The sequence below is a fragment of the Anomaloglossus baeobatrachus genome, chromosome 1 (genome assembly GCF_048569485.1).
Source record: "Anomaloglossus baeobatrachus isolate aAnoBae1 chromosome 1, aAnoBae1.hap1, whole genome shotgun sequence".
NCBI classification, from domain to species: Eukaryota; Metazoa; Chordata; class Amphibia; order Anura; family Aromobatidae; genus Anomaloglossus; species Anomaloglossus baeobatrachus.
This window is the reverse complement of record NC_134353.1, coordinates 761,426,843-761,450,079: the sequence shown is the minus strand read 5'-3', so window position 1 is coordinate 761,450,079 and position 23,237 is coordinate 761,426,843. Positions and strand designations below refer to the sequence as shown.

The window sequence follows — 23,237 nt, the reverse complement described above, 5'->3', positions numbered from 1 at the left end:
CTTCAGCTTGGCTGGTGATCAATTTGAAGGGCTCCCCAGGCGTTTTTTTTAAAAAAAAACAAAAACGTGGGGTCCCCCCCAAATTAGATCACCAGCCAAGGTGAAGCAGACAGCTGGGGTCTGGAATTCTCAGGGTGGGAAAAGCCATGGTTATTGGACTCTTCCCAGCCTAAAAATAGCAGGCCACAGCCGCCCCAGAAGTGGCGCATCCATTAGATGCGCCAATCCTGGCGCTTCGCCCCAGCTCATCCCGCGCCCTGGTGCGGTGGCAAACGGGGTAATATACGGGGTTGATACCAGCTGTAATGTCACCTGGCATCAAGCCCTGGGGTTAGTGATGTCACGGCATCTAAACAGATACCCGACATCACTAACCCAGTCAGTAATAGAAAAAAATAAAGACAAAAAAAAAATTTATTTGAAAAGAAGGGAATTTTGTTTACTTACCGTAAATTCCTTTTCTTCTAGCTCCAATTGGGAGACCCAGACAATTGGGTGTATAGCTATGCCTCCGGAGGCCACACAAAGTATTACACTAAAAGTGTAAAGCCCCTCCCCTTCAGCCTATACACCCCCCGTACTGCTACGGGCTCATCAGTTTTGGTGCAAAAGCCAGAAGGAGGAAAAAATTATAAACTGGTTTAAAGTAAATTCAATCTGAAGGAATATCGGAGAACTGAAACCATTTACCATGAACAACATGTGTATACAAAAAACAGGGGCGGGTGCTGGGTCTCCCAATTGGAGCTAGAAGAAAAGGAATTTACGGTAAGTAAACAAAATTCCCTTCTTCTTTGTCGCTCCTAATTGGGAGACCCAGACAATTGGGACGTCCAAAAGCAGTCCCTGGGTGGGTAAATAATACCTCATAATAGAGCCGTAACGGCTCCGTCCTACAGGTGGGCAACTGCCGCCTGAAGGACTCGCCTACCTAGGCTGGCATCTGCCGAAGCATAGGTATGCACCTGATAGTGTTTCGTGAAAGTGTGCAGACTCGACCAGGTAGCTGCCTGACACATCTGCTGAGCCGTAGCCTGGTGTCGCAAGGCCCAGGACGCTCCCACGGCCCTGGTAGAATGGGCCTTCAGTCCTGAGGGAACCGGAAGCCCCGAGGAACGGTAAGCTTCGAGAATTGGTTCCTTGATCCACCGAGCCAGGGTTGATTTGGAAGCTTGTGTCCCTTTACGCTGGCCAGCGACAAGGACAAAGAGAGCATCGGAGCGGCGCAGGGGCGCCGTACGAGAAATGTAGAGTCTGAGTGCTCTCACCAGATCCAACAAGTGCAAATCCTTTTCACATTGGTGAACTGGATGAGGACAAAACGAGGGTAAGGAGATGTCCTGATTGAGATGAAAAGTGGGCAAGGCAAATGGCCAGGGAGAAAACGCCTGAGCAGAGCACCACGACAGGAATATTTTCCACGTCCTGTGGTAGATCTTGGCGGACGTTGGTTTCCTAGCCTGTCTCATAGTGGCAATGACCTCTTGAGCTAATCCTGAAGACGCTAGGATCCAGGACTCAATGGCCACACAGTCAGGTTGAGGGCCGCAGAATTCAGATGGAAAAACGGCCCTTGAGACAGCAAATCTGGTCGGTCTGGCAGTGCCCACGGTTGGCCAACCGTGAGATGCCACAGATCCGGGTACCACGACCTCCTCGGCCAGTCTGGAGCGACGAGGATGGCGCGGCGGCAGTCGGCCCTTATCTTGCGTAACACTCTGGGCAACAGAGCCAGAGGAAGAAACACATAAGGAAGCTGAAACTGCGACCAATCCTGAACTAAGGCGTCTGCCGCCAGAGCTCTGTGATCTTGAGATCGAGCCATGAATGTTGGGACCTTGTTGTTGTGCCGTGACGCCATTAGGTCGACGTCCGGCATCCCCCAGCGGCAACAGATCTCCTGAAACACGTCCGGGTGAAGGGACCATTCCCCTGCGTCCATGCCCTGGCGACTGAGAAAGTCTGCTTCCCAGTTTTCTACGCCCGGGATGTGAACTGCGGATATGGTGGATGCTGTGGCTTCCACCCACAGCAGAATCCTCCGGACTTCCTGGAAGGCTTGCCGACTGCGTGTCCCACCTTGGTGGTTGATGTAAGCCACCGCTGTGGAGTTGTCCGACTGAATTCGGATCTGCTTGCCTTCCAGCCACTGCTGGAACGCTTTTAGGGCAAGATACACTGCCCTGATCTCCAGAACATTGATCTGAAGTGAGGACTCTTGCTGAGTCCACGTACCCTGAGCCCTGTGGTGGAGAAAAACTGCTCCCCACCCTGACAGGCTCGCGTCCGTCGTGACCACCGCCCAGGATGGGGGTAGGAAGGATTTCCCTTTCGATAATGAGGTGGGAAGAAGCCACCACCGAAGGGAAGCTTTGGTTGCTTGAGAGAGGGAGACGTTCCTGTCTAGGGACGTCGGCCTCCTGTCCCACTTGCGTAGGATGTCCCATTGAAGAGGACGCAGGTGAAACTGCGCGAAAGGGACTGCTTCCATTGCTGCCACCATCTTCCCCAGGAAGTGCATGAGGTGCCTCAAGGGGTGTGACCGACCTTGAAGGAGAGATTGTACCCCTGTGTGTAGTGAACGCTGTTTGTCCAGCAGAAGCTTCACTATCGCTGGAAGAGTATGAAACTCCATGCCAAGATATGTCAGTGATTGGACCGGTGTCAGATTTGACTTTGGAAAATTGATGATCCACCCGAAACTCTGGAGAATCTCCAGAGTAACGTTGAGGCTGTGTTGGCATGCCTCTTGAGAGGGTGCCTTGACCAGCAGATCGTCTAAGTAAGGTATCACTGAGTGACCCTGAGAGTGGAGGACCGCAACTACTGTAGCCATGACCTTGGTGAAAACCCTTGGGGCTGTCGCCAGGCCGAACGGCAGTGCCGCGAACTGAAGGTGTTCGTCTCCTATGGCGAAGCGCAAGAAGCGCTGATGCTCTGGAGCAATTGGTACGTGGAGATAAGCATCCTTGATATCGATCGATGCTAGGAAATCTCCTTGGGACATTGAGGCGATGACGGAGCGGAGGGATTCCATCCGGAACCGCCTGGTCCTTACGTGTTTGTTGAGCAGTTTTAGGTCCAAAACAGGACGGAAGGACCCGTCCTTCTTTGGAACCACAAACAGGTTGGAGTAGAAACCGTGACCCTGTTGCTGAAGAGGAACCGGGACCACCACTCCTTCTGCCTTCAGAATGCCCACCGCCTGCAGAAGAGCCTCGGCTCGCTCGGGAGGCGGAGATGTTCTGAAGAATCGAGTCGGAGGACGAGAGCTGAACTCTATCCTGTAACCGTGAGACAAAATGTCTCTCACCCAACGGTCTTTTACTTGTGGCAGCCAGGTGTCGCAAAAGCGGGAGAGCCTGCCACCGACCGAGGATGCGCTGTGAGGAGGCCGTAAGTCATGAGGAAGCCGCCTTGGTAGCGGCACCTCCGGCGGTCTTTTTAGGGCGTGATTTAGACCGCCATGCGTCGGCGTTCCTCTGATCCTTCTGAGGCCTTTTGGACGAGGAGAATTGTGACCTGCCCGCACCCCGAAAGGACCGAAACCTCGACTGTCCCCTCCTCTGTTGGGGTGTTTTTGGTTTGGCTTGGGGTAAGGATGTTTCCTTTCCCTTGGATTGTTTGATGATTTCATCCAATCTCTCACCAAACAAACGGTCGCCAGAAAATGGCAATCCAGTTAAGCACTTTTTGGAAGCCGAATCTGCCTTCCATTCCCGCAGCCACAAGGCCCTGCGTATTACCACCGAATTGGCGGCTGCAACCGCCGTACGGGTCGCAGAGTCCAGGACAGCATTAATAGCGTAGGACGCAAATGCCGACGTTTGAGAGGTTATGGACGCCACCTGCGGCGCAGACGTACGTGAGTGAGTCAATTTGCGCCTGACCAGCTGAGATAGCTTGGAGTGCCCATACGGCTGCGAATGCTGGAGCAAAAGACGCGCCGATAGCTTCATAGATGGATTTCAACCAGAGCTCCATCTGTCTGTCAGTGGCATCCTTGAGTGAAGCTCCATCTTCCACTGCAACTATGGATCTAGCCGCCAGTCTGGAGATTGGAGGATCCACCTTGGGACACTGAGTCCAGCCCTTGACCACGTCAGGGGGAAAAGGGTAACGTGTATCCTTAAGGCGCTAGGAAAAACGCTTATCTGGATAAGTTGGTGTTTCTGGACTACCTCTCTGAAGTCAGAGTGGTCCAGAAACATACTCTTTGTACGCTTGGGAAACCTGAAACGGAATTTCTCCTGCTGAGAAGCTGACTCCTCCACTGGAGGAGCTGAGGGAGAAATATTCAACCTTTCATTGATGGACGCCATTCACTATGGCGTCCCCATCAGGAGTATCAAGGTTGAGAGCGGCTTCAGGATCAGAATCTTGATCAGCTACCTCCGCTTCATCATACAGAGAGTCCTCTCGCTGAGACCCTGAACATTGTGATGATGTCGAGGGAATTTCATAGCGAGCTCGCTTAGTCGGTCTGGGGCTGCGGTCCGTGTCAGAGACCTCACCCTGGGATCCATGAGACACCCCGGGAAGACATTGCTGTTCCAACTGAGGGGAACCAGGGGACAATGATACCACAGTGCCCCTGGCTTGAGATGCCGGCCTGGACTGCAAGGCTTCTAATATCTTAGCCATAGTCTCAGAAAGTCTTTCAGTAAAAACTGCAAACTCCGTCCCTGTCACCTGGACAGTGTTAACAGGTGGTTCTCCCTGGGCCACCCCTAGCAGAGGCTCCGGCTGAGAAAGTGCCACAGGGGCCGAGCATTGCACACAATGAGGGTCAGTGGAACCTGCCGGCAGTATAGCCGTACATGCTGCACAGGCAGCATAGAAAGTCTGTGCTTTGGCACCCTTGCTATTTGTGGACGACATGCTGTTGTCTCCTCTGAGCAATACAGGAGGGTAAATAGCCACAAATCAACAGTGCACCATACAGTGTAAAGTATAGACTATAATCATATAAACTATAAATACACTTCTGCACTAGTGGGGCCAGCACCACAGGTGCTGCTTACCGCCTGCGCAAAGCGTTTGTGTGGGCACCAGAATTCCTGCCTGGGTCTCTTTGAGCTTGTCTCTCCTCTCCAGCGTTAGCAGAGCTGAGAGGAATGGCTGCCAGCGTCCTGGGGAGAGGAGGGAGCCGTGGGCGTGACCCAGAAAAGTGCGGGAACTGGTGCCCCACTGTGCAGAGTGAGGGGGGTGGAGTATGCAAAGCATGCTCCAGCCCTCAGTGCTGCCGACCTGTACAGCGTCCCGCCCTTCCCCTGACTGGCAGGGCTGGGGGCGGGAAAAGAATGAGACTAGGCCGCAGAAGCCGGGGACTATAGTTATAAGCGCGGCCGCCGTATAAGCGCGGTCGGCGCGGAAGTCCCCGGCGCACTAACAGTCCCAGCCGCGCCGCAGGGATAACCATGGCAGCGGCGGTCAGCGCGGCAGTCCCCCTACACAAATACACTCAGCGACGCTGAAGTGTATAGTGGCACAAATGCAGCCAGCGCTGCTGTCCCCGGTGCACTAGCACACCCAGCAATGCTGGAGTGTTGCTGTGCGCGGTCCCCACGGGGACACAGAGTACCTCCAAGTAGCAGGGCCATGTCCCTGAACGATACTCGGCTCCTATCCAGCAGGGTCCTCAGGAGCTGTGGATGGAGCACGGTCTCCTGTGCCTGGAGGCCGATGGGATCCCACTTCACCCAGAGCCCTAATTGAGGGATGGGGAAGGAAAGCAGCATGTGGGCTCCAGCCTCCGTACCCGCAATGGATACCTCAACCTTAACAACACCACCGACAAGAGTGGGGTGAGAAGGGAGCATGCTGGGGGCCCTGTTATGGGCCCTCTTTTCTTCCATCCGACATAGTCAGCAGCTGCTGCTGACTAAGCTGTGGAGCCATGCGTGGATGTCTGACCTCCTTCGCACAAAGCATAAAAACTGATGAGCCCGTAGCAGTACGGGGGGTGTATAGGCTGAAGGGGAGGGGCTTTACACTTTTAGTGTAATACTTTGTGTGGCCTCCGGAGGCATAGCTATACACCCAATTGTCTGGGTCTCCCAATTAGGAGCGACAAAGAAAAAAAAAAAAAACAACTCCCCGAAACATTCCCTCTTCCACCAATTTATTGAAAATAAACAAATTCCGGTCGCTGTAATCCATTTTGGAGGTCCCTCGACGACTCTGGACCTTCTAGAATATGGGGGGCACGTTCAGGGAACGTATCCCCCATTTTCTGGAAGAGCAAGCTCTCCATGAGCAGTGTGGGTGCAGTAATCTGAGAATACTGCACTCACACTGCCCCAGTCCAACCTAGGGCAGACTGACCTGCAGTAACCTCACTCCAGAATATGAGGGGCACGCTCACAGAACGTACCCCCCATTTTCTAGAACAGCAGGCTCTCCATGTGAGGAGTGTGACTGCAGATTACTGCACTCACTCTCCCCCGGTCCACAGTGCAGCAGCGAGGTCAGCGTCCCTGCTTGCAAGGATCCAGCTGACAGCCGCTGTCTGCACATGCGCCGCCAGCTTTCCAGAAGGAGGCGGAGTGATCGCGGGGACGGAGCAGCAGCCAGGTAACGGGGAAGACCGGGGGGGCTGACGGGGGGTGACGGCGGGACCTGGGGACAACTTTTCTGTCGCATGTGACGTGTCACATGCGGCAGAAAGAGCAGGATGAATGCGGCCGCGCGCTGCTGTGCGCTGCACGCCGCCAGCTTGTATGTTCCGGAGGGGGGGGGGGAAGGGGGAGCGCGCTGGAGAACCGGAGGGGGCTCCGGGGGACCAGAGGGCTCCGGTGTACCTGAGAAGGGGGAGCACATTTCCCTCCAATCTGTAATTTTTGATCATTTCAGATCGGAGGGAAATGAATGCAGTCAGTCAGTCTCTCTCTCTCGTCCCGGATCCGACTCCCCATTGATTTACATAGCCGCGGATTCCGGATCGGATCCGGACTTCGGCGTCAACCCCATCCGGATCCGTCGGACCCGGATTATAGCCGATCCGCTCAACTCTAAATCTGACCCATAATATTTTTTTCTTCCTCTTGTTAATGGAGCTGGGGAGGGTGGGGGTATTAATTTTGTGATACATGCAAGACCACGACTTTCATTGCATTTTTTGGAGGAACCAAGTAAATAGAGCTCTAGTATAGAAGATATCAGAAGACTGCAAGTGCATTGGGGGCTTGTCCATGCATTAGACACAGTCACAATGCACTGACACCCCACCCTAATGAACTTCCAGCCTCATTTGCATATGACTTCATAAGTTCTCTCATGATTGTCACATTGGAGCTTTACAAAAAAAGATGGAATATTTATGGAGGACAAGTGCACAAACAGCCATACCACCCTAATGGGACAATATCTAAGCCGGCCTCCTTTTTTGCCAAAGTTGACGTGTACCAAAAAAGAGAAAAGAAAAAAAAACCCAAAACAGATCTATCTAATGAAATCAATCAGCCAGACCCTTCCACACAGAGTAATGACGCCATATTGCCACCGTAAACTCTGTGACAAACCAACCTGAAGTGGAGTTGCCAGGTCTGAGGCAGATATCTGAAGTTGTATAAATTCATATTTTAAGACTATTTCAGGATATTCCTTTTAAAAGAGACAATGCTTTTAAAATGGGTTGTATGTAACAAGACAATACTGGAGCCACTACAGTAAAATCCTTAGGGACTTGGCTTTCGAGATGTGAAGGAAACAGGTGTTTTTGCTGGAGGAAGAGTATGCAGACGGTAATTAATGTAACGTTCGTCATTATGTGAATATTTTCAGAAGAAAGGATACGTTTGTATGCAGTGGTGAAATCCTTGTTAAGCATCCAATCCAGAATATTGGAAATGTCCACTTTCAATGGATGACCAGTACATGTATATACTGTATCCTCTGTCACTTTTTCATAAGCCATATTTGTACTCTGAAAAAACACAGACAAATATAAATAAGAAAATTATTAAAGTGAAAATGCAAAATGATATCCTGTATGGTTATATAAAATGACTGGATTCAGTAGTATGAGAAAGAAGCAGCGTATGCTCTAATTACATATCCATAGAATGGGTGCAAGCCGCAAAATATCCCTGTTCACAATTAAAGAACATTGCAGTACTGTAGCTTCCTCCAAGGAGGTTATTTACCAGACATGCAATATTTCAATTTCAACCGTCTTTATTAAAAGGGTTTTCCCATGAACAAAGAACATTTTCATCAAAAGATTTGGAATAATAATAATTACCACAATTAGATGTATTTAAGAAAAATGTTCCTATGCTGAGATAATCTTCTATATGTGTCCCTGCTGTGTACTGTGTAATGGATGTGTCTGACTGTACAGGGACATGGTCTGATCATACATATCCTGGGCTGGGGAGGATGCAAAAGAGTATAAAAAACATTACAGCATGGGATCACTGATTCTTTTTGTGAGGTAAAACATCTCAAATCAAAGGAATAATTATTTGCAATCCTGTGATGTAATATCTATATACATTCACTTCCTCCTCTGCCCAGGAGCTGTAGTATGATCAGACCATGTCCCTGTACGGTCAGACACGGCCATTACACAGTACATACCAGGGGCACATATATAAGTTTATCTCAACACAGGAACATTGTTGTTTTTTTTTTTTTTAAACACATCCAATTGTGGAAATTATTATTATTCCAAGATCTATAGATTAAAATTAACTTTGTTTATGGGAAAAACCCTTTAATGTTTGATGAAGACCGTTGAGGTTGTCACCTTGGATGAAGTTGGAGTGCTGCAATCTTCTTCTCTTTCACTTAGGGTACCGTCACACTTTAGCGACGCTCCAGCGATCCCACCAGTGATCTGACCCGGTCAGGATCGCTGGTGTGTCGCTACATGGTCGCTGGTGAGCTGTCAATCAGGTAGATCTCACCAGCGACCAGCCCCCAGCGACGCGTGGAAGCGATGCTGCTCTTGGTAACTAAGGTAAATATCGGTTAACCAAGCAAAGCACTTCGCTTGGTTACCCAATATTTACCTTGGTTACCAGCGCACACCGCTAAGCGCTGGCTTTGTGCACTCCTAGCCAGAGTACACATCGGGTTAATAAGCAAACCGCTTTGCTTATTTACCCGATGTGTACTCCGGCTACGTATGCAGGGAGCAGGGAGCCAGCACTGGCAGCCTGACAGTGGCGGACGCTAGTAACCAAGGTAAATATCGGGTAAACAAGCAAAGGGCTTCGCTTGGTTACCCGATATTTACCTTGGTTACAGCTTACCGCAGGCTGCCAGAAGCCAGCTCCTGCTCCCTGCACATTCAGATCGTTGTTCTCTCGCTGTCAAACACAGCGATGTGTGCTTCACAGCGGGAGAGCAACGTCCAAAAAATGAACCAGAGCAGTGTGTAACGAGCAGCGATTTCACAGCGGGGGCCAGATCACTGCTCAGTGTCACACAGCGAGATCGCTAATGAGGTCACTGGTGCGTCACAAAAACCGTGACTCAGCAGCGATCTCGCTAGCGATCTCGCTATGTGAGAAGTACCCCTTAGGCTGGACTCAGGAGGCCTTAGGTCAACGTCCGTATACGGACCACAATGTCCTGAATGATCACGAGTCTCCTGAGCCACACTTATCACATTACATAGTTCTTTGACACTGCATTTTGGTCGAGGCCCAAGGTCAGTCCGTGCATTATGGTCCATATACGGACTGTAAGATATAGTCATCTGAACACTTCCTTAAAAAGATTTTACCATTAACAAGCACTGAATTTTGACCCATGAAAAGTACAAAGAAAACAAACATAAATGCATATATGACTAATAAATGTAACAACTTATATCTCACCTGTAATATATTCAGAGCTCTACGCATATCTCCACTAGACAGCGTCACTAAAGCCTTCATCCCATCTGCAGTAATATCAACACTATTTGAAAACGAAAAAAGGTAAATGTTGCTAATTTTGTAACGTTTGTATAAACGTTTTGAGATCACTTGTGCAATATATTGCATACTTTTCCTGCTGAACTACATATTCCAGCCGGGGCACCATCATTTCTGAACTCAAGGGACCAAAGCGAAACCTTGTGCATCGAGACTGTAAAGCTGGGATGATCTTTGACAAGTAATTGCAAATCATGCAAAATCTGGTATTTTCTGTGAACTTCTCAATCACTAAAAGGGGGGAAAAATAAACAGGTTTTTATATTACATAAGTGACATTACTATTGACAATTTATATTTACTAGTAAAATATACAGCTTATGAAAATTGGAAAAAAAGAGAAAGGAAAAAAAAAACAATTTAAATGACAGACTAAATCCAGCGCTGGAAGGACCGGACTCAATAGACATATGTGTAAAACTTCACTTATCTACTACATTAAAATGGCAAGATCATCGGACAGGTACAGATCAGTCCATACACTAATGTCTAAGGCTACTTTCACACATCAGTTTTTTTCCATCAGGTACAATCCGGAAAAAAACGGGTTAAACGGATCCAGTACCGCATCCGTTTTATCCCCATAGATTTGCATTGTTACCGGATTGTACCTGATGGCTTTGCGTTGCATCCGTTTTTTTCCGGATGCGGCAAAATTAAAGCGGCGGCCGGAGGCAACGTGTCTTGCAACGCTTTTTTGTCCGGCAAAAAAAACGCATCGCGCCGGATCCGGTGAGATACGGCGTGTTTTACGATGAAAGCCTATGGACGCCGGATCCGGCGCAATGCGGTAAAAAATGGATGCGGCTGCCGGATCCGTTTTTGTTAACTGCGCATGCACCAAATTAATTAAAAAAACTGATCCATCAAAAAAACGGACAAAACGGATGCAAAACGGATCCGGTTTTTTACGCATGCGGCATAACGGATCTGTTAAAAACCGGATCCGGTGGATACGGTTTTACATTTTTTTGCCGGATCCTTTGGATCAGGAAAAAAAAGGATTGTGCCTGAATGCAGAAAACTGATGTGTGAAAGTAGCCTAACATAACTAAGGCTACTTTCACACATCCGGCTTGAGCTCTGTGGCTCAATCCGGCTGTGAAGCCTATGCAACGGATGCGGTGAAAACACCGCATCCTTTGCATAAGTTTTTTACTTGCGGCCGGTCCGGTTTTTACCGCTTGCGGCATGCTACTGAGCATGCGCAGTGGCAAAAACGCATGCGGCGGCCGGATGCGGTTTTTGCCGCATCGCGCCGCATCCGGCATCCATAGGGATGCATTGGGAAAAGCGCCGCATCGGCCGGATGCGGCGCAATGCGGTTTTTTTTTGCCGGAGCAAAAAACGTGCCAGGGAACGTTCCCATCCGGCCGCCGCATCGGCTAAATCTGCCGCATGCGGCAAAAACCGGACCGAACGCGAGCCCATGCGACACAATGCGGCACTAATTAAAGTCTATGCAGGAAAACCGCAACCGGCAGCAAAAAAAACCGGTTGCGGTTTTCCTGCAAAGTGCCGGATTGTGCCGCATTGCAAAAGCCGGATGTGTGAAAGCAGCCTAAGGCTACTTTCACACGTCAGTTTTTTGGCATTAGGCACAATCCGGCGTGTGCCTGATGCAACGGATCCGGCGCAAAATATGCAAAAATGGATGCGCATGATCGTTTTTTTTTTATGGTTCCGGTATACCTGATCCGTCAAAAAACGGATCCGGCGCATCCGGTTTTGCATCCATTTCGTCCGTTTTTTTGCTGGATCCGTTTTTGTTTTTTTTTTCAATAAATTGGAGCATGCTCAGTTTACAAAAACGGATCCGGCGACTGCATCCGTTTTTTGTCGCATTACACCGGATCCGGCGTCCATAGGCTTCCAATGTAAATCACGCCATATCGCGCCGCATCCGTCGCGATGCAGTTTTTTTGTCAGAGACAAAAAAACGTTACAAGAGACGTTCCATCCGGCCGCCGCTTTAGCAAATTACGACGGATCCGGCAAAAGCCGGATGCAACGCAAGGCCATCAGGCACAATCCGGCGCTAATACAAATCAATGGGGATAAAACAGATCCGGCGCCGGATCCGTTTTTCTCCTGATTGTGCCTGATGGAAAAAAACTGATGTGTGAAAGTAGCCTAACCTGAGTGGGGACTTTCTTTTTGTGGGTTGAAAAAAGCTTTTCTGTTTGGAATTTTTGGTAACAGAACATTTTGGCTCAGTTCACATTTATCCCGTGCTCTACGCAGAGTCCTTACATCTGGGTTTCCATGTAAATCTACAAAATACACCCCCAACGGATCCCCTCACTAATAAGGCAGCAGAGATATACTGTGGACTCTGTGTGGTTTCTGTTCAGTGGTGTCGGGCTTTAAAGATGTACACAAGAGGTGGTTGACTGCACTGTTATGCACACCTACAAAGATGGAAACAGCCGGATCATAGGCTAGAGAGCTCATTGTAGCAAATATGACATTGGGGGTTTTGTCTGAATCACGTATTTCAGAGATTTACACGTAAACCCTGGTGTAAGAGTTCAGGATAAATACGAGCTGAACATTACTGAGATCTTTGGGGGGCAGAATGACCACATCAACAGCAGGTCAAGAATTGGTTTTATTTATTTTTTATTTTATTCACCGTGTGGTATAAGCGATTAGACCGCTTTATTCTTCGGGTTGGTGCAGAAATACCAGATTTACATTATTTTTTTATGATTGACAACTATCACACACAAAAGTTGCATCACGTTATTTTCAGAACTATCAGATTTTCTATATTTCTTCTGGCACAGTCATATGAGTGTTTTTTTTAGTGGGATGAGTTGACGTTTTTATTGGTGCTATTTTCGGGCACATTATATTTTTTTATCCTTTTCTATTCAGATTTATGGGGCGCAGAATGAACAAAAATTCAAGAATAGTTTTGTAGAGATTTTTTTATGCCATTCACCTTGTGCTAAAAATAAGACAGATTCTTCGGGTCAGAATGATTACAGCGATACCACATTTGCATATATTTTGGATTGTGTGCGGGGACCTCCACATGGGTAAGCTGTGCACTATATGGCCGTAATAACCTTATATTGCATGGACATTTTGATGTTGATGTTGATATATTGAATATCTGTATACTTGTAACAATGTATGCAATTAGTCACTTGTCCATTATGTATACTCTGGCCTGCACTATATAATTATTCAAATTACCAATGTCGTCTGGCTATTTCCTGCCCTTAGGGGTTCTGTGTACTCCTTGTGACCTTTATCATATGGTTTTTATTTGTATGTCCTTATAAAATATATCCCAATAAACATTTTGATATTTTTGATACATCATCTTGGGTTGATTTATCTGGTTGCTCTGGACACAGATTTGTTTCTCTAAATGATAGATTTCCAACACAGCAAAGCCATAGTGTCACATGTAGTTATAGTAATAATGGAGTCCCTGTAAAAGATATATTATTTTTCAGAGAATCCATAGGGCCCAATAGGTCAAATGTATGCTCTCCCAAAATCAGTAGCGTCAACCCAACATTAATATCTAGCAAAGCACAGACAAGATCTCCTTTCTAAGCCCATGCTACATTAATCATACCCAGCAGGCAGCAGTGGAAATAAGCACGACAGACAAGTTGCCTGCATAAATTCAGCTGCTGTAGCATAAAGACATGGCAGATTGTTATGTCTATCTAGGATTTTCAGAAGACCTGGTAATTTTGTAACGCTTCCAGGCATATGGCAGATGAGTAGTGTGCCACTTTACCTCGCCTCAAAGCATTCTGTGCATCTTGAGTCATTGCATCTGCTTCATCCAAGATCACCAGTTTAAAACCTTTCCTGCAACACAAAAAATAGGCAGAGGTCACCCCAAAATAACACGGCTTAAGCTGTGCACTAGTGTAACAAAATACAGGAAAATATCCGGGCACTGCACAGGCCAAAATATTAACTAATGGGAAAGTGAAAGATCTAACAGATATAAACTAGGTAGGCATAAAATAAACCAGCGCACTGTTAGGATTCAGCTCTGCTTGCCAGTATGGTTCCAACAGTCCACTTCCCACTTGGCGGCACGGTGGCTCAGTGGTTAGCACAGCAGCCTTGCAGCGCTGGGGTCCTGGGTTCAATTACCCACCAAGGACAACATCTGCAAGGAAAGGAGTTTGTATGTTCTCCCTGTGTTTTGTGGGTTTCCTCCGGGTACTCCCGTTTCCTCCCACATTCTAGAAAACATACTGATTGGGGTTCAAAATCTAAATTCCCTATGGGGACAGTGTTGCCAGTGAATGTAAAGCACTGTGGAATTAATAGCGCTATATAAGTGAATAAATATTATTATATTATTATTATTATTATTACTTCCCTCAATGTTCTTACCTGCTTCTTATCAATGTTTAATTTGAGCCAAATACATAAAATGCTCAACTGAGAGAAGCTAGAAAGCATGTGAAAGCAAGTAGACAAGTGAATAGGTGCTGTGATGTGACAATATCAAATCAGTGAGCAGATCAGAATCTTAACAGTGTGTATACTACGCACTGTTAGAATCGGGCAAGCTGCTATGTTTTTTGAAAATGTCCCAGGGCTGTACAACCCTTATAATAACTAACCATGGTTATAAACACATACACTACATTAAAGGGGTGGTTCTCTACTCTGTAATAATGACCACATCCTGTAAAACTGATAGGGAAGGCTTTTTCTAAATACCTTGTTCAGCCAATTCTGCCTCTGACCGGTGCTATTGTGGTCCGGTCTTCCCCATGAAGTGACCCCCTGGCTTCGTGACCTCTGAGTTCCGGTGATGTCATGTTAACTTCCAGTTGACCTGACACCACCAAAACAGGACCCAGTCTTCCTGAGTGACTGAGCTGTGGGTGGAGTTTCACCGCTCATCACAGCCTAGCACCTTGTGCGTTCTCTCCTTCAGTGCAGAGCGCAGCAAGCAGGAGCGATGCTGGGCTGTAACGAGTGGTGAAACACTGCCCACAGCCCAGTCACACAGGAAGACTGGGGCCGGCCTCGGTGATGTCAGGTCAACAGGAAGTTGACGTGACATCACCGGATCCCAGAGGTCACGAAGCCCGGGAGTCACGTGATGGGTATGAGCGGACTGCAATATTGCCGCTCAGAGGCAGAATGTACTACACCAGGTATTTAGAAAAAGCCTTCCCTAAGATTTGGTTACTATTGCAGAGTAGTGAATCACCCCTTTAAGGTAGTGATGTTTCTGTAGATTGATCTCACGTAATTTGCTCTTAGTGCTAAGCACATTCGTGCACCACCAGTGAAAAAATGACGTAGTTAAGGCTTATGGTTCAGTAAAGTTTGTGCTGTTTCCATTGAGAGTTCATCTGTATATATGTGCTCCAGATTTCATCAACAATGAAAGTAGCTACCAATAACTATTCAGGTATACCATTTTAGATCACACAGGGCTACGTTTTTTGTTGCCCAGGCTCCCAATAGAGCTGGCAATCCTGGCAGATTTCACTAACAGTCAATCACAGCAAGTGGCTGAGTGTGAGACAGGAGTAAAAAATTAGGAGTGTTGGGAAGAGAGTCAGGTTACTAGGCACATCAGTAAGGATAAGAAAGCAATATAGCCAGGTTATAGCCCATGGAGAGTCCACTTACTTAAATATGGTTCTTGTGCTGGCAAAATTTAATATGGGGCCTCTGACAATATCTATACCACGATCATCAGATGCATTCAGCTGGGAATAAAAAAAATTCCAATAAACTGCAATGTTAAACATTTTATCAAGTACACAAGGAAACTGTCAGAATAAAGCAAAGGAAGATAATATGCAATACCGATGCACCACACAAAAAGCGCAGTAAGTTCACCTCCAGTGCAACGCAACATACGTCCAATACGGTTAAACAACTTGTTTGGAAAATCTACGATTGTCACCAAACATAACTCACTACTACAACATAAATAATGTCATGTTTTCAAAAAGATCATTGTAAGTTGCCATTTTTATATTATCAACATTCCTATGGTAATACAGTGGAACCTCGCTTAACGAGTAACCCAGTTAACGAGAATTTCGCTTAACAAGCAAAGCTTTCTGTAAATTTGTAACTCTGTTTACGAGAAAGCTTTGCTGTACGAGCGAAATACTCACCGCACACACTTCCGGTTCCGTACATCCACTGCGCTCTGACCCGCTCTTGCAGTCCGCACAAACACACACACAAGCACGCACAAACATACACAAACAAACACGCACGCACACACATACATACAGTATTATTGCTCACCGTACCTTCCGTTCCATCGCCGGCCTCATGGTTCTTGTAGTTCGCCGGTACATTGCGACGAGGGTGGAATCCTCGCGGCGAACTACAAGATCCAGGAGTCCGGCGATGGAACGGAAAGTAAGGTGAGCATAAGGTGTACCTTCCGTTCCATCGCCGGCCTCCTGGGTCTTGTAGTTCGCCGGTATAGGCTGTGTATCGGCAAGCATCACAACGAGGCAGGAACTTCCTCTGTCAGCCGCTACTCAAAGGCAGCGCGCTGACCAATCAGAGGCAAGCGGCTCCTGCCTTGACATCAGCGCTCTGGGTGCGGAAGTTCCTCCCTCGTCGTGATGGTTAGCCGATACACAGCCCGTACTAGCGAACAGCAAGTCCCAGGAGACCGGCGATGAAACGGAAGGTAAGGTGAGCATAATATGTGTGTGTGCGTGCTTGTGTGTCTTTGTGTGTGTTTGCACGTGTTTGTGCATGTGTGGAATGGCACAATAGGGGACCAGGATGAGACATTTAACAAGTTGTGGAACGAATTGTCTGCATTGCAATGATTTCCTATGGGAAATCTTGCTTTGCTGAACGAGTAACTTGGTTAACAAGCACAGTCCCAGAACGGATTGTTCTTGTTAACCAAGGTTCCACTGTAAATGTATTTGTGTAGATTTCCTCCAGATACTCTGGTTTCCTCCCATACAGCAAAGGCATACTGATAGGGAATTTAGACTGAGCCCCAATGAGGACAGCAATTATGATGGTGTCTAGAGCGAACCCAAAGTTTGGTTTTCGGGCCAAACACAGACTTCGGATACTTTACGTATGCAAACCACTCGCATGAGCATCGCTGTGCTCAGGTATGCACAGTACTTAGCCCAGTGTGAGCCGCTTGCAGCGTTTGATCGGCTTGTACTGGGGGTAACAACAGCATGATCAGCGTGTGCACCAAACAACAAAAAAAAAATCCCGCTCACCCTCCCCGAGTAGTGTTCTGCCTATGGCTGGCTGTATGCGGGTGGAGACCCGAACTGCCAATCACTAACTTCCATGGGAGTTCGGGTCAAGTCCGAACCTGTGGAAATTCGGTTCAGCTGCACGCGTTGAACCTAACTTTCATGGGTTCGCTCATCTCTAATGGTGTCTGTAAAGTGTAGAATTAATGGCGCTATATACCAGTTAAAAAAAAAAAAATAATAATAATAACAACAATCACCATCAGCACTATACAGAGTGATACTTTTTAGTTCCATGGTACTAGGGAAAGAGGCAGCAAAAGATGCTGTGGTCCAAATTCTCAATGAAATGTCTTCTTACCTCTAACACCATAGAGTTGAACTCTTTATCCTTATACAGCTGCTTTGCACAAGCAAGTATGGTGGAAGTTTTGCCTGTCCCAGGAGGTCCATATAGTAAAAGATGGGGCAGCTTGTCTTCACTTATGAACCTTTGAACTAAAGGGGTATACAAAGAAATTTTGATTCAGCAGTTGTACAGTAAAGTACAGAAATTCACTGAAAAGCACAACAAATTCCATCACAGAAAAAAAAGCAGCCATATTTACCAACACCAAGTCACAATACTAATACTATGCAGCAAGGGTCAGAGGCACGTAGCCTGGGGGCCATATGTGGCCCCTGGGCTGTCATCTGCAGTTGTTGGAGGCTCCCAGGATGTCTTTGGGACAGCATAATGCAGACCAAAGAATGACTGCGCCAGCACCCCTGAATGACATCCCCCTGAAGTGCAGTGTGTTGGAGTTGAGGTGTCGCTTTCTCGCACAGCCAGATCGCTGATTGCAGGTGAATTTCCCCCGCTTTTCCGGTCTTGGCAGTGAGCGCTCTGAAGCTCTTCACTGCTTAGCACAGCAGGCATGATAAAGTGACGTCATCACACCCGCTGGACCAAGACATCAGACGCAGAATGATGGGGGAGGGAGCGGACGGCTTCCCTTGTCAATCATTACTTTCAACCTCTAGGATTTTGACATGTGTGCACTACAGGATGTAGCAGGCCCCCCACTATAAAGGCAGAGGCAACATGGGCCCTAAAAACGCATTTCTTTAGACTAGCCTATCACCTCACTTCCCTGATCTAATCTAGTCCCTTTCTGCCCTTCACAAAATTAACTTCCAATTCTAGTCCCCTGTATCTTCTGGTTCCTTCCTCTCCATGTACTTTTTTACACTCTGTACCTGTATAAATTCTGGCTGGTGACCGGTCCACGCAGCTGGTTTTGAATCCCCTATTAAATCGATGGCTGCACCATATATGACAAGCTTCTCTCCCCCCATTCACCTTTTGTGCCTCCCCTATTCCCTCATAGACTGTAAGCTTACGAGCAGGGCCCTCACTCCTCTTGGTATCCTAATTTTGTTATTTTGTATTGTCTCGTATTGTCAGTACATATCCCCTCTGAATTGTAAAGCGCTGCTGAATATGTTGGCACTATAGAAATAATAATTATTATTATAGATGCAAAATACTGATAAAACAACCAATCACACACCTATCAATCATGTAGAGGATGATTGCATAATATCATAAATGCACACAGATAAGGCTTGTATAGGATGCCAGTCACACAGGTAGCGTACAGTGTTTGCCTTGCAGCCTATTGATCATGCCCATAGTATGGGATCAGGTGGGCTACCCAGCACTATGTAAGTGCAACCCATTGGACAGACAGCCCACAGCTTGAAACCCAGTCCTCACTGTCTTGAGAGTCCCTACACTAAAATGAAAAACATCACTTCAGAAGAACCTCCAGTTTCACATAACTGGCTGTTATATCCCACACCTTCATTGAACAAAATTTCTGAGATGCCCACTGATAGCTGAAACAAAGCGGCAGAAGCAATCAATTCAGGACTGTATAGGGTTCAGTTGTCCTCCACAGCATGGACTCACTGAAGTATATGTGTACATATACAGCATTTTCGAGGATTAGTGTGGGGGGTGAAATAGAACAAACTTAGACTAGACAGTCTTAACGTATCATAGTGGTTCATGATATTTAATAAACTTGTCCAATCTAATTCTCCACCACCTAAGGCTATGTGCGCACTGGAAAGAAGGGAATTTTGTTTACTTACCGTAAATTCCTTTTCTTCTAGCTCCTATTGGGAGACCCAGACAATTGGGTGTATAGCTTCTGCCTCCGGAGGCCACACAAAGTATTACACTCAAAAGTGTAACCCCTCCCCTCTGCCTATACACCCTCCCGTGCATCACGGGCTCCTCAGTTTTGGTGCAAAAGCAGGAAGGAGGAAACTTATAAATTGGTTTAAGGTAAATTCAATCCGAAGGATGTTCGGAGAACTGAAAACCATGAAACAATTGAACATGAACAACATGTGTACACAAAAGAACAACTAGCCCGAAGGGAACAGGGGCGGGTGCTGGGTCTCCCAATAGGAGCTAGAAGAAAAGGAATTTACGGTAAGTAAACAAAATTCCCTTCTTCTATGTCGCTCCATTGGGAGACCCAGACAATTGGGACGTCCAAAAGCAGTCCCTGGGTGGGTAAAAGAATACCTCGATAACAAGAGCCGACACGACTCCCTCGTACAGGTGGGCCACCGCCGCCTGAAGGACTTGCCTACCTAGACTGGCATCTGCCGAAGCATAGGCATGCACTTGATAGTGCTTTGTGAAAGTGTGCAAACTAGACCACGTAGCTGCCTGACACACTTGTAGAGCCGTTGCCTGGTGCCGCAATGCCCAGGACGCACCCACGGCTCTGGTAGAATGGGCTTTCAGCCCCGAAGGAATCGGAAGCCCCGAAGAACGGTAAGCTTCAAGAATCGGTTCCTTAATCCACCGAGCCAAGGTTGACCTGGAAGCTTGCGAACCCTTACGCTGACCAGCCACAAGGACAAAAAGCGCATCTGAACGGCGCAGGGGCGCTGTGCGAGACACGTAGAAACGGAGTGCTCTCACTAGATCTAATGAGTGCAAATCCTTTTCAAAGCGGTGAATTGGATTAGGGCAAAATGAAGGTAAGGTGATATCCTGATTGAGATGAAAAGGCGATACCACCTTAGGGAAAAATTCCGGAACAGGACGGAGAACCACCTTATCCTGGTGAAAAACCAAGAAGGGGGCTTTGCATGACAGCGCTGCAAGCTCCGACACTCTACGGAGTGAAGTAACTGCTACTAGAAATGCCACTTTCTGCGAAAGACGCGATAAGGAGACATCCCGCAGCGGCTCAAAAGGCGGTTTCTGAAGAGCCGTTAGCACCCTGTTAAGGTCCCACAGGGTTCCAGCGGACGCTTGTAAGGTGGGACTATGTGGCAAACTCCCTGCAGGAACGTGCGGACCTGCGGAAGCTTAGCCAGGCGCTTTTGAAAGAATATTGAGAGTGCCGATACTTGCCCTTTGAGGGAACTAAGTGACAACCCCTTATCCATTCCGGATTGAAGGAAGGAAAGAAAAGTGGGTAAGGCAAAAGGCCAGGGAGTAAAACCTTTATCAGAACACCAGGACAAGAAAATCCGCCAAGTCCTTTGATAGATCTTGGCGGACGTCGGTTTCCTGGCCTGTCTCATAGTGGTAATGACATCCTGAGACAACCCTGAAGACGCTAGGAGCCAGGACTCAATGGCCACACAGTCAGGTTGAGGGCCGTAGAATGCAGATGGAAAAACGGCCCTTGCGACAGCAAGTCTGGGCGGTCTGGCAGCGCCCACGGCTGACCCACCGTGAGATGCCACAGATCCGGGTACCATGACCGCCTCGGCCAGTCTGGAGCGACGAGAATGGCGCGACGGCAGTCGGACCTGATCTTGCGTAGTACTCTGGGCAGCATTGCCAGAGGAGGAAATACATAAGGCAGTTGAAACTGCGACCAATCCTGAACTAATGCGTCCGCCGCCAGAGCTCTGTGATCTTGAGATCGTGCCATGAAGGCCGGGACCTTGTTGTTGTGCCGTGACGCCATGAGATCGACGTCCGGCGTTCCCCAGCGGCGACAGATCTCTTGAAACACTTCTGGGTGCAGGGACCATTCCCCCGCATCCATGCCCTGACGACTGAGAAAATCTGCCTCCCAGTTTTCTACGCCCGGTATGTGAACTGCGGAGATGGTGGATGCTGTGGCTTCCACCCACTGCAGAATTCGCTGGACTTCTTGGAAGGCTTGACGACTCCGCGTGCCGCCTTGGTGGTTGATGTATGCGACGGCAGTGGCGTTGTCCGACTGGATACGGATCTGCCTGCCCTCCAGCAACTGCTGGAAAGCCAATAGGGCCAGATACACTGCCCTTATCTCCAGGACATTGATCTGCAGGGAAGACTCTATCGGAGTCCAGGTTCCCTGAGCCCTGTGATGGAGGAACACCGCTCCCCACCCTGACAGGCTCGCGTCCGTGGTGACCACAGCCCAGGTTGGGGGCAGGAAGGATTTTCCCTGTGATAGAGAAGTGGGAAGAAGCCACCACTGAAGAGACGTCTTTGTTGCAAGGGAAAGAGAGACGTTCCTGTCGAGAGAGCTCGACCTCCTGTTCCATTTGTGGAGAATGTCCCACTGGAGCGGGCGCAGATGGAATTGCGCGAAGGGCACTGCTTCCATCGCTGCCACCATCTTCCCCAGGAAGTGCATGAGGCGTCTCAAGGGGTGCGACTGAGTCTGAATCAGAGACTGCACCCCTGCCTGCAGTGACAGCTGTTTGTCTAGTGGAAGCTTGACTACCGCTGACTGTGTATGAAACTCCATCCCTAGATAGGTCAGAGATTGGGTCGGTGTCAACTTGGATTTTGGGAAGTTGATGAGCCACCCGAACTGCTGGAGGATCTCCAGAGCGACGGAAAGGCTGTGTTGACACGCCGCCCGAGAAGGTGCCCTGACTAGGAGATCGTCTAAGTAGGGAATCACCGAGTGCCCCTCAGAATGCAGGACCGCCACAACGGATGCCATGACTTTGGTGAAAACCCTTGGGGCTGTCGCCAGGCCGAAGGGCAATGCCACGAACTGAAGGTGTTCGTCCCCGATGGCAAAACGCAAAAAGCGTTGATGTTCTGGTGCGATCGGCACATGGAGATAGGCATCCTTGATGTCGATCGATGCGAGGAAGTCTCCTTGTGACATCGAGGCGATGACCGAGCGGAGAGATTCCATCCGGAATAGTCTGGTGCTCACGTGTTTGTTGAGCAATTTGAGGTCCAGAACGGGACGGAATGATCCGTCTTTCTTTGGCACCACGAATAAGTTGGAGTAAAAACCGCGACCCTGTTCCTGAGTGGGAACGGGGGTCACGACTCCTTTTTTCAGAGCGTGCACTGCTTGAAAAAGTGCGTCTGCTCGCGCGGGGGCGGGGAGGTTCTGAAGAAACGAGTCGGAGGGCGAGAGCTGAACTCTATCCTGTAACCGTGAGACAGAATGTCTCTCACCCATCGGTCTTGAACATGTGGCCACCAGGCGTCGCGAAAGCGGGAGAGCCTGCCACCGACCGAGGATGCGGTTCGGGGATGCCGTGAGTCATGAGGAGGCCGCCTTGGAAGCAGTGCCTCCGGCGGTCTTTTGGGGGCGTGACTTAGATCGCCACGCATAGGAGTTCCTCTGGCCTTTGTCCTGTCTATTGGACGAAGAGGACTGTGGCTTGGCGGAGGGACGAAAGGACCGAAACCTCGATTGAATTTTTCGTTGCTGAGGTCTCTTAGGTTTGGACTGGGGTAAGGAGGAGTCCTTTCCCTTGGATTCCTTAATAATCTCATCCAAACGTTCGCCAAACAATCTCTCGCCAGAAAAAGGCAAACCGGTTAAGAACCTCTTGGAAGCAGAGTCTGCCTTCCATTCGCGCAGCCACATGGCCCTGCGGACTGCAACAGAATTAGCGGATGCCACCGCTGTACGGCTAGCAGAGTCTAGGACTGCGTTCATGGCGTAGGAAGAAAACGTCGACGCCTGAGAGGTTAAAGATGCAACCTGCGGGGCAGACGTCCGTGTGACCGCATTAATCTCAGCCAGACAAGCTGAGATCGCTTGGAGTGCCCACACGGCTGCAAAAGCCGGGGCAAAAGACGCTCCCGTGGCCTCATAGATGGATTTCACCA

At 48.4% G+C, this 23,237-nt stretch overlaps 1 protein-coding gene across 1 annotated transcript in view; it reads right to left on the bottom strand.

The window, feature by feature from the left end:
• Window positions 1-23,237, bottom strand: part of RFC5 (replication factor C subunit 5) — a 75,071-nt gene that overhangs the window by 30,494 nt on the left and 21,340 nt on the right. Inside the window, exons 3-8 of the mRNA XM_075341852.1 lie at window positions 17,499-17,635; window positions 15,567-15,646; window positions 13,693-13,766; window positions 10,001-10,160; window positions 9,831-9,912; window positions 7,798-7,927 (exon numbers count right to left, since the gene is read on the bottom strand). Of these exons, the coding sequence (XP_075197967.1) occupies window positions 7,798-7,927; window positions 9,831-9,912; window positions 10,001-10,160; window positions 13,693-13,766; window positions 15,567-15,646; window positions 17,499-17,635 (663 nt within the window). The remainder of the gene's footprint in view (window positions 1-7,797; window positions 7,928-9,830; window positions 9,913-10,000; window positions 10,161-13,692; window positions 13,767-15,566; window positions 15,647-17,498; window positions 17,636-23,237) is intronic.